Source organism: Euphorbia lathyris, chromosome 1 (genome assembly GCF_963576675.1).
Source record: "Euphorbia lathyris chromosome 1, ddEupLath1.1, whole genome shotgun sequence".
In the NCBI taxonomy this organism is placed as follows: domain Eukaryota; kingdom Viridiplantae; phylum Streptophyta; class Magnoliopsida; order Malpighiales; family Euphorbiaceae; genus Euphorbia; species Euphorbia lathyris.
This window is the reverse complement of record NC_088910.1, coordinates 114,972,979-114,985,200: the sequence shown is the minus strand read 5'-3', so window position 1 is coordinate 114,985,200 and position 12,222 is coordinate 114,972,979. Positions and strand designations below refer to the sequence as shown.

The 12,222-nt window shown below is 33.5% G+C and overlaps 1 protein-coding gene across 1 annotated transcript; it reads left to right on the top strand.

Annotated features, from left to right (window-relative positions):
- The first annotated feature begins 4,259 nt into the window (after positions 1-4,259).
- LOC136210709 (nucleoporin NUP116/NSP116) lies at positions 4,260-11,745 on the top strand. The gene is made up of 9 exons (XM_066002087.1): positions 4,260-4,441; positions 5,349-5,500; positions 5,756-5,843; positions 5,936-6,488; positions 7,963-8,016; positions 8,276-8,373; positions 10,251-10,376; positions 10,553-10,642; positions 11,357-11,745. Exons 1-9 carry the CDS (start codon positions 4,382-4,384, stop codon positions 11,462-11,464), a joined length of 1,329 nt encoding a protein of 442 aa, XP_065858159.1. The 5' UTR covers positions 4,260-4,381; the 3' UTR covers positions 11,465-11,745.
- Positions 11,746-12,222: the final 477 nt, after the last annotated feature.

Sequence of the window (12,222 nt, the reverse complement as noted above, 5' to 3'; positions counted from 1 at the left end):
TTTTATAAATTATAGCTTTTTTTTTTTTTTTTTGTTAATTTTTCACAAAAGAAATATGCAACAATTAATATTCAACCATATTACTATTAAATGATAAAAAATATATAAATCTCATATGGCCATGAATTCAATAAAATAATTAAAACAAATTAATAACGGTACTAATTAGGTATGTAATATTAGCTATGTTGATATGCACTTTAATGACCAAATGAAATTGGTCATTCACCATTAGATGTATGTTTTTTACATCTAAATCTTAGGATGTTTTGAATCTCCACCATAAGATTCTAATAAGTCTAAATCTAACAATGAATGACCAAATAGTATATGATCATTAAGGGCAATGTGATCAAAACCGATATAATAATTAATATAAACATGTTTTAAATAGTTGGCAAATAAATATATAATTACAATTATAAAATTATAAAAATAATCTAATAAGGAAAGAAAAAACTAAAAATAAAAAGGAAATGAATTGGTGCACATGCAAACAAACTCTCATAAGGGAGGACACATAGGGGAGGCACATATTTAGTTGAAAAGTCTTTTGAATTATTCCTTAAGACATGACATGTACACTTTATTCACAATTCCAATTGAGGCATTCTTTCTTAACTTGACTGCAACCAGTCAATATAGGAAATCATAAATACCAATTAAGCGGTCAATATACAAAGTAGTAGACTCCAACTATCTCTTTCCTAAGTCTACGGTTTGTTGTTGTTGTTATTTAGTGTTACAGTTTGCTATTAGAAAAAACTGCTTTTTCAAAAAGTATGGATTTAATGTTTTATAGAAAGCAAATTTTCATGTATAAAAAATAGATAGAAGTCTGTAACCAAACACCTAAAACTCTCTCTTTTAACGTGAAAACGCAAACAAAAGAAAAAATGGAATAAACAAAAACCCCCAAGCCTCCTTATAGACAGCAAAAATCTCACTAATAGCCTTGCATTGCATTCCTCAATATAAGCATTAAAGAACAAGAAACTGTCATTTGTAACAAGAAAACGAGACACACTAGGACACACAGCAACAAACTCGGCAACCATTAATCAAACCCAAAAACTCGGACATGACCTTATTGCACAAAATAATAAAAAGTCAGGGGGACAATAGGTCACCCGACCAAAGACCTCTCTATATCATCATTAATAAATAAAAACCCAATAGAACATTATAGTTACAAAGAACATGATCCAAGATACTCATTAGAAATGAAAACCTATACGATTAAGCATTGCCTCCAAAAAAACCCAAACCAACACGATCACAAGCCTTACTATTGTGGATCTTAAGAGCCACATTTCCATTCCAACCTCTATTTTTCTACTTCATAAAATTCATAAAGTTAATAGACTAAAAAACCATGAACACACTATTAATAATAGATTTCTCGACGCAAAGTAAATTGGCTATCATAAATAATATTAGGCAAAATATTTTTTAACCTATTAGCAAAAACTTTTGCAATGATTTTATAAAGGATATTGCATGAAGAAATTGGACAAAGGCCTTTTATAGTTTCAAGAGAATCAACTTTAGGCATTAAAATAATAACATTAGTTGGGAACTAATTTCTATTCAACCATCTTGTTGAATAAGCATTAAAGATATCCTGTCACTAACATATTCCAGATTTGTTGGTAAAAACTTGGATTAAGCCCATGAGGACCTAACGATTTATCCATTTACATTTGAAAATGACATTTTTAAACCCATCATACTTAATAGGTGTAATCCATCTCACCAGTTACAAACTTATAAAGAAGCAAAATGATCAATAAAATAATCTTTGACATGAACATAAATAGCATTCATGTCTATAATGAAAGAAGCATTGGCATCTTAGAGACGAGTAATAGAATTTTTATGTCTTCTAGCATTAAAACAAACATACACTAATACAATACGGGTTCAAGATTATTATTCTTAACCAAACCTGACACATTTGCCTCTCTTTATCTTTTTCTATCATCATGGAACTCTAGCCCCATTCCCTCTTCTTGACCCAAGTTGCAGCTAAACTCGTTCCAATAATATTAAACTTTGTCTAGTCATTAACGTAATATTAGAGTTTAGCTCAGACATAATAGGAATTTTACATGTACTAATTTTCTTCTCTTCAACCTTTTCTTTTTTATTCTTGCAATTTTCCGAATTAAAAAAGAAATAGTTTTTCAACTGATCAACTTGACAACCGCCATCAACGACCTATTTGGATTTATCAGATCCCCCTCGATGAATAGGGGTCTAAAAACCAACCCCCACATTCTTTCTCAAGTCCTTATATAAGATACGTGAAAAAAGAGTTCACATAACCTAGCCGTGTGTCCTAGCTAGGACACCGCACAAATAACAGAAGTTCATAAGTATTTTATATTTAAAACTAATAAACATTCAATGTCACACCCGACCCTAGACGATCTCAATCGGCATCGGGCGTGAAATAGAAAGATCACAATCAATACTTAGGAGTCTCCAAATTAACCAAATATCATAAATTTCAAACTTTTCAAGTATTCCTCTTAGATATATATTCTAAATAAATCAATATTCTTACTACATTAGTCATTCAAGAACCTCAACATATTTACCAACTCCATTACATTACAATTGAAATACTAAGGTTCTAATAATAATTCTAACAATAAGTAACAACTTCCAATCCTCGCCTAATCGGTCGGTAATCTTCTCTATACTTGTACTTTCTCACCTAAAAACATTAAAACATTTAAAAACGTGAGACAGAAATCTCAGTAAGAAACTATCAGCTATAAAAACCCAACTTTACTTAACATAGCTACATATATACATTTGTAAAGAGATTTAATCAAAACCTTATAAAATATACTCAAATTTAAGTTCATATAACTTTATATATATAATGCATCTTATCAAAACGAATCAAAACAAATAAACGTTTTAACTCCAAACTTTTCCCATAGCACCAAATTAACTTCACACACCTAATAATTATAATATATACTCATATCAAAATATAAATTTTAAAAATTTAGACACGGACGTGACATTCAATCCCCTTGCGCTTTACAAATCTTCTTAAATCTATTCAATGATTTACGAATATCAAGCCTTAATCCGCATAAACATTCTTTGAAAACAAGAATTATTGGTAATGTCATATTCCAAAAATTCCTTAATGAAATCATCAATCTTCTTGCCCATTGTTTTAGGCATAAACATAAAAATTAGGTCATACATTTGAATCCATAAGATCGTGAAATATATATTGATCTCTTTTAGCGATACCTCTTCATTTCCTTCCTCCATGATAAGCATGTGATTATCAAAAGACCACGAACCATCAACCACAACCCTTGCCATATCGACTTCATGAAAGAACTCAAAAGAGAAAATATCCACCCCTAATTAGATGACAACAATATCTCTCCCTAGACGTCGGAGAATGGTTAAACGATTTTTTATTGCTACAAAATTAGTCATTTTAAGTGCAATTTATTTGGACGATGTTTGTTTGTTACATTTTAAGCAGTCATACCGCTATCTGAGTGCAAAATTGTTCCACATTAGAAATAATGGAGATAAAATTTTACTATTCCTATTGTATATTCATTTTTTCAGAAACATCAAGATACATTTAGACCTTATTCCTAAATATATATATTTTTTTAATAAAAGACCTAACCCCTTATTCTTATATTAAATTGCATGGGTTTGATAAAATTCAACATTTTGAGCCCATTGATTGTAAATAGTGTTAAGGGTCTTTTACATAAAGATCAAAAATGATAAAAATATTTATAATTTAATCAAATTAATAATTTTATTAGTATTATATCAGGTATATCATTTTTTATTTTAAAACTGTCAAATATTTTTGAATTTCTATTATCTTTTAACATTCTCTAACCATTTCTAACCAATCATTTATTGTAACTTCCTAATTGACAAAATGCAAAATATGATTTGCTATAACTGTAAATTACTTTTTATAAAAGCTTTTCTGTGTAATTTTCCCTAGTGTTAATTTACTGTCTTTTAGTGTAATTTTCTCAAAAGGGGTTCGATGTTGGGCTTCATTCTAGGCCCAAAGTCCATACACTTTTATTGTGGGTCCCAAAGGAGCACTCGAACACATGGCCCGAATATTTAAATCTGAACCGGAATCGGAGAACGAATCCAGTGGTGTCAATTGAAAGTTAGTTCCCCACCTGATCGGACGGCTAAATTCATCCACGCTTTCAATAAGAATTAATCCCCAAATTTAAAAGGCATATATCCTTTTTAGCCTGAAACAAAAGCCAAAAGAAATTTTCCTGAAAGTGAAAAAAAAAAAGTTCATATTTCCTGCTTTTGAATCCTCATCGAAACGAGGAATAACGGTATAATCATGAAAGGAGCGAAACGTTTTGCTGCCGCCGAGTCGCTGCCGGACACCAACGACACGGCTGTGAGTTCTTCTTTTGTTGCATCTTTCGAACCTCCAAAAACCCTAATTTAGCTCTCCTGTTCTATCAGATTGTTCAGTATTTTATTTCCTCGCTATTGGAGTCTGAGGAAAAACATTTATGTTGTTAACTCAGCTTAATAGCTTAATGACAATGTTGCTACTATTTGTTTTTTGCTGCTTTCAGCTCCGTTACCCTGGGAGGTGGGTTTCATATATCTAAAGTGAACTTAGGTTAAACGTTCGATGTTTTCCGTTTTTGTGCTGCTTTAGAGAAGCTTGTTATAGGATTATATGGTTGAGGTTGAATTTGATAATTAGTTGAAGTTGGTTAAGTTATTGGATTGAGCTTTCAGTTTGATTTCATCGTGCTTCTGATTTAGTTTTAATCACAGTTCTTTTTCCGATCACCAAGTGGGCTAAGAAATCGTTGTGTGCACTATAATATAGGTTTGTGCTTATTGAAATTATGAAAATTTGTTCTTACTTCTAAAGCAAGTCAGATTGATATACTATGACAGCTAGTATTCTTTGTTTTCTTATTCTGCTATAGAGAGGCTTTAGAATGAGCATGGTTTAGGGATTGTAAAGTATGCCTTTGTGGATTGTTGTAAATTGCCTGATTTCTTAGTGCAGACAGACTAGGGAAAATGGTTAGGGGAAGAACTTCGCTATTATGATTATTTCATCTATTTTAAGAGAGAACTTCTTCATTGTACATTCTTAAAGGAAAGAGACCTCTTGAGGATGGTGCTGCATGGATCTATTTTGTTTTTCTGTTTCACAAGAAGCAACAATCTGTATTTGTGTCATCTTTCTGCGTGTGTGCGTGTGTACATGCATCTTTTTTTATGCATCTTTTGTTTTTTAGTCATGGAAACTGATAATATGAATTTCAACAATGTTGCAGTTGCGGAATAAAAGAATTTTGGCAGGATCATCTTTCGATGTTTATAGGGCAGAATCATCTCAACAACCATCAACTGATATACCACCGCTGGATCCAAAGCGAGCTGAATCATCTCGTCAGCATGTGAGAGCTCTGAATACTCAATTTGCCAGGTCCACATTTTCTTAGTATCATGACAAATTTGATATCTTAATTTATCAAGTTCTACTTGTAACCTTACCTTGTGCTTTCTTATTAATGTTGAATGGATGATTTGATCTTGTTTATGTTTCGTTTACATGATCTCAAGTTGATTTACTAATTTGCAGATGGTTTCTTCGATTTATGCTATATATTCCTCACAATTGGATGTGTGTTCTTTTGTATAAGCAGTGAATTTTACTAAATGCTTTTTCTTTTTCTTACAGTTGGATACAAGCACAACTGAAGAATCACCCTGATGAACTTTGGGAGGATGGGACCCGGGACTACCTTGCTCATGCTTCAGACATAATGGTGCCTCAACTGTTTAACATCTAATTATAGTTTCATCTATTCTTATAATGCTTTATGTTTATAGCAGCTCACAATCTACTTTTATCTTATAGGACAAGTTCAGTGATGTGGTGAGATGGCTTAAAGCAAATGCTGTAAAAGGTGGATCTGCTGCTGCATCTCTTACTATTGAAAAGAAAACTGAGCCTGAAATAAAGAACAATGACAATAAGTTATTTCACGGGAAAACTGGTATTATTTCACCAGCTACAAATACAAGTTTTTCGACATCTTGGAGTTCTGGTGCATTATCCAACAATCAAAGTTCTGGTGGATTATTCTCTAGTAGCCAAAGCCCTAATTTGTTACCTAGTAGTCAGAATTCTGGTTTGTTTTCCAACAGTCAGAGCACTGGGTTCTTCTCCAAGGATCAAACTTCTGGATTGTTCTCCAACAGTCAGAGCTCAGAAGTTCCATCTGCTAATCAATCTTCTGGTTTGTTCTCCAGCAGTCAAGGCTTTGGAGCTTCTATCACTAATCATAGCTCTGGGTTGTTCTCCAATAGTCAAAGCACAGGATTGTTCTCCAACAATCAAAGCACAGGATTGTTCTCCAACAACCAAAGCACTGGAGCCTTTAGCAATTCTGCAACCCCTATCTTATTTGGTACTATGTTTCTTCAATTTATGTTGGTCTGACTTTATGTTTGTTTAAATGGCTTAAAGATGTCGGAGAACATATGCCAGTTAGAAGCAGTATGTATTTATGATGGTGATGTTGCTGCCATTCTCCAGAAACAACCTAATTTAAGGAATTGTAGTTCTAGAGAACTGGTGTTGAAGCATAGTTGGTAGAATCGTACGAGTGCGATTCGATCCGACTCGAAATCTTCATGAATCGGCCGAGTCCGATTCATGACACCATAAAAAAAAAACTGTTTTCAATTTTTAAAAACTAAAAAACGTGTGCAGAGGAACTAACAGTATTTAATAAGAAGTTATGGAATAGAAACAGATGACTCTTGACTTTATGAATTCCAAACCTTCCCTCTTCTCTTCTATTTATTTGTTATTTTCAACTGTACTCTCCTCTTTTCTTTTGATTATCTTCTACTTTCTGCCTCTGGTTTCTTTTGATTAGGATTGCATTAAATTCGAATTTTAACTTAATTCTTGGTTGATAACTTGATATAATTTCTATTTGGATATTAAAATTGCATTTTTAGACTAATATTTAAAGTTAAACATGGTTAATATTTCATTTTTTATAATATTTTGAATTTGATCCGAATCTTACGATTCCGTTCGATTCACGAGTCCCGATTCACAAAATGAGATTTCGAGTCACGAGTGGAATCTCGATTTAACAACTATGTGTGGAAGTATTCTTATTCAGGTATGAGAGTTCAAATGTGAGACTTGTAATACAGTCATAACAAGAAGTGCATAAGTGGCTTGTGTCATGACAATCAAATTCAAAGGTTGCAAATCTTTCTAAGTTTGCTCGAGTTCCAGCTATCTGCTTGCATCAGTGCTCAAGAACTGTTACTTTCTGTCTCTCTGTCTCCATATCTCTGTTATTTTATATATAGTGAAGGAATATGGAGAAGTATGGGGAAGCATGAGCAGTCAAGAGCCACTAAGATTTGTGCACAAAAAAAGTGATTTAAAGCTGGATGCAGGATGATGCTCATCTTGTTAATTATAGCCACATTTTTAATTGATATGGGATACACACCGAGCTTTGCACGTAGAATAGGAGTTTTCAAGTGATCGAAAGGAAAGTTAAAGGGGTGGAGTCATGCAATGGAATCAAATAGAAAGTGATAAATAGCATCTTGTTTAGGAGTTTAAAATGAAAATGGTGCTATGGATGTACAATTGTTTTTTCCGCTACGCCATTAACCTCAATGTAGAAGGTTGATGTATGTCAAATACTAATTTCAAATACCTTGTTTTATGTTAAACATAATTATAATATTAATCTCCTTTACATGAATACATGAACTCCCTTTAATAGTCTCTCGTGAAAAACTTCTGGTATAAGTGTCAACCACTGCAGTTTTTACATGAAGCTGTTTTTGTTGCTTTAATGATAGTAATTTGAAGTCAGACTCACTGTTCCCCATCTTTTATCTCAGGAGCTCAAAACACTGCAAGCACAAATCATAACACTTCAGATGTTGCTGATGATGGTGAGGCATAAATCTTTCTTTGTGCCAATTCATTGCATGTTTGTCCTATAATACTAAATGCTGCAATCAATTTTGTGGTTGATCTCCATGGGATGTCTCTTAAACTTATTATTTTCCTCAAGTTGAAAACGTAGGATATAAATTGAAATTTATGGTTTACATTTCTGTTGGTTCATGGTGGTTTGGTGTTTGAATGGCCAACCACTTGATAGATGAAGCATTTAGTTGATTTCAATTGAGCACTTGTTTCCTTTATCAGAAAATGAATTGGAGCGGCCTAGCAGTCCATCAGTGAAGAAGTCTGAAGAAACAGGTATTGTCGTAGTCCATGAAGTCAAGTGCAAGCTGTACATCAAGGTAATTGAAGTATTATTGATTCTATGCTCAGATATGCAGTTCAAAGACCTCAATTTTTGGTATTAAGCTATTCACTCTACCTATTTTCACAAGAGTAGGAAGTTCTTGAAATTTTGAATAACTCATACTGGAAAATTTTGCATTTTTTAAAAGATCAGTGCATTTGTTTACTTTTGAAAATGTCGTGCTACTTGTACTCTTGAATAAAAGTACCATTTCAAATTTGTTCCAATGATTTTAGGTGGAGATCCTTTATTTTTCTAGAGGGCGAGCCTTGGCGCAACGGTAAACGTTGTTGTCGTGTGACCAAGAGGTCACGGGTTCGAGTCTTAGGAGCGGCCTCTTGCCAAATAAATTGGCAGGGGAAGGCTTGCCCCCAGTACACCCTTGTGGTGGGACCCCTCCCTGGACCCTCGCTCAGCCGGGACGCGTAGTGCGACCGGGCCGCCCTTATCCTTTATTTTTCTCTGTTTCCTTTTTAGTGTTTTCTGTGAGAATTTTTCAAGTTTTTGTAGTAAAGGAAAAATAGCAAAATGCTATGCGTAGCTCAGATAAGCCCTGAATTAGTGTCTGCAGGATCCATTTTTGTGGCTTTGCACAGTTTTCCCAAATTTTGCAAGTTACTGTGACTTGGTATACAACTTTTGCAAAAAAATAAAAAACTATACGGCTTTTGTGTTGGATTAAGTAAATTGTTGTGGAGATTCCATATTTGCGAGCCTTGGCGCAACGGTAAATGTTGTTGTCGTGTGACTGAGAGGTCACAGGTTCGAGTCTTAGGAGCGGCCTCTTGCCAAAAAAAAATTGGCAAGGGAAGGCTTGCCCCCAGTACACCCTTGTGGTGGGACCCCTCCCTGGACCCTCGCTTAGCGGGGACGCGTAGTGCACCGCGCCAGCCTTTATTAGTCTCGAGGAATCAGGAGGACATCATTCTTTTGAAGAATGTTCATTTGTACTCTTGAATAAAAGTACCATTTCAAATTTGTTCGATTGATTTTAGGTGGATACTTTATTTTTCTCTGAGACCTTTTCAAGTTTTTGTAGTAAAGGCAAAATAGCAAAATGCTATGTGTAGCTCAGTTAAGCGCTGAATTAGTGTCTGCAGGATCCATTTTTGTGGCTTTGGACAGTTTTCCCAAAATTTGCAAGTTAGTGTGACTTGGTATAAGGGGCTTTTGCACACACACAAAAAATAAAATATACACGGCTTTCGTGTTGGATTAAGTAAATAGATGTGGAGTTTCCTTTATGTTGGTTCAGATCATAGGTTCATAATTGCATTTTTTTATATATTAGTCTCAAGGAATCAGGAGGACTTCATTCTTTTGATGAATGTTCACTTGTACTTTGAATAAAAGTACCGTTTCAAATTTGGTCGATTGATTTTAGGTGGAGATCCTTTATTTTTCTTTTGGTGTTTTCTATGAGACTTTTTCAAGTTTCTGCGAGATCCATTTGTTTATTAGATGTATTCTTCGTTTTTTGAAATCGCACACATTCATTTATATATTCTGTCAAGGATTTGGTAACTTTTGCCAAGGCCATATCCACGAACCACTTTTCCTGTTTGTGTTTCATGATATATTTTTATTGATCTATCCACTTATGACCAAGTCAACTCTTTGTTGACCTGGTCATTAATGATCAAAAGTGGGCTTGACAAGGCTTCCGTCAGTTTTGTACTTGACTTGTCTGATTTGCTTATAGGACATGTTATTTGTTGGTTAATGTAACTGATTTTTTGTTTTCTTTGTGATTGATTTTTTAATGAATTTTGATGGTTCACAAATCAATTTGATGTTCCTGTCTGTTTTACTGTGACTTTTGGAATCGCACTTCTAAATTGTTGAAGGATGTGTTTTTGCTGTTATGTATAGTCAAGCGATCCAGCAGATAAAGACACATGGAAAGACAAAGGCACAGGGCAGCTTTCCATCAAATGCAAAGAGGGTATCAGCAAGGGTACAAAAGATTCAAAACCAACAATAGTTGTTCGAAATGATGTACGTATCTTGGAATGATGCTTTATTGCATTCTGTTTCTTCATGGTTGATTATAATTTGTACAATCAGGGTATTTTTATATTGATAGGTGCACTATAAAGTTCACTTCTATGCAATGTATATATGTTTCTTTTGTGTGTGATGTCTTAATTTGTGTTCTGCTCTGATGATGGCAGGTGGGAAAAGTGTTACTAAATGCTTTGCTATATCCAGGAATCAAAACAAATGCACAAAAGAATTCTCTTGTTGCAATATTTCATATTGCGGTAATACCTACTGCTCAATATCTACCAATTTCTTAGTTCATTATATTTGTTTTGGTTATCTGCAGGCTTAAAATCACATATCCTCACTGCCTGGGATCAAATGTTAATGCTTGAAAAAGTTTCTGTTTTCTGTAGATAATTTTTCATTAAAAATTGTAGAATGCACGAGAGAGTGCCAGTGTAGTAATGTCTGGTTCGCCAAAGCTTTTCTCCCAACAACTCTTTCCTTTTCAAACAATGGGGTACATTAGCATAGGAATGTTTGAAATATCCGGAGTTTTTCACCTAGTAACTCTATCCTTTTCAAACATGGGATTCGTTATATCGTATTGAAGTATGAAAAATTTAGAACTTTCAACAATTACCATGACCAATGTGGATTTTATTTTATTTTATTTTTTTATTTGAAAAGACCAATGTGGATTTATTCTTACATATACACATGATAAAGAGATTCTTTGTTGAAGTAAGATTTGATCACTTTGAATGATCTTTCATTTATGTTAGATACTAAATTAAGCTATTTACATAAACTTTCTTGTAGCATTTGTACACATGATAAAGAGATTCTTTGTTGAAGTAAGATTTGATCACTTTGAATGATCTTTCATTTATGTTAGAGACTAAATTAAGCTATTTACATAAATTTTCTTGTAGCATTTGGTGTTTAGGATTTTTATATGATGTTTAACATATCGAGTTGGGTTTGAACAGGGTGATGATGGTGTTGTTGCAGCACGTACCTTCTTGATTCGGACGAAAACAATGGAGGATCGAAGCAAGTTGGAAACAGCGATACAAGAATATGCGCCTGCATCATGAAAGTGGTGAATGTATAACATTATTAATGAATTTTGCAATGATCAGCTAGCTGTTAGTCGTTAAGGCAAGGCAACTTGTTTGGGGGATAAATAACAGGGGTCAATTTTCATGATTTTGGATCCCATGAATCAAAGTGTATAATGACATGAGAGGTCAAAGAAGGAAAAAGCTATCTATCTTAAATATTTCTAGTTAAATGTTCAATAGCAGTTTTTGGTTGTAACTTTTATGAATGAGGACTACCATGGGTTTGATTAAACATTATGCCTTCAATTAGTATTTGAATAAACTAGCAGAACTTTTATTTCACACAGAAAAGTTTGGGTACAAATGTTTAGAAACACAATACTCTCAAAAGAACTGATTTGATGTTAAAAGATACAAGATATTGCAATAATGGGATTTATGGCTATTAGATCGTATAGATCTTGTTCCTGCGGAGTTGTTTAAGGGAAACTTTGTAAAGGATTTCTAACAGTATTTCTCATGGCAGTTTGTTGAAATTTTTTTATAGAGGATTTTGGTTATTTCAAATTGGAAGCAGACTCTAATTCTCCATATACATATTTAGATTTGGCAAAAAAGAGTCATGACATGATAATACGATTTGACTTGTGTAGTCCACAAATTAATTGAATTACGGTTAAGATTTCTTGTGTAGTCCACAAATTAATTGAATTAGGGTTAAGATTTAATGTGGTTGGGTTATAAACAAGTTAGTACGATTAACTCAATAATAATCGACTTAGATCGTGGGT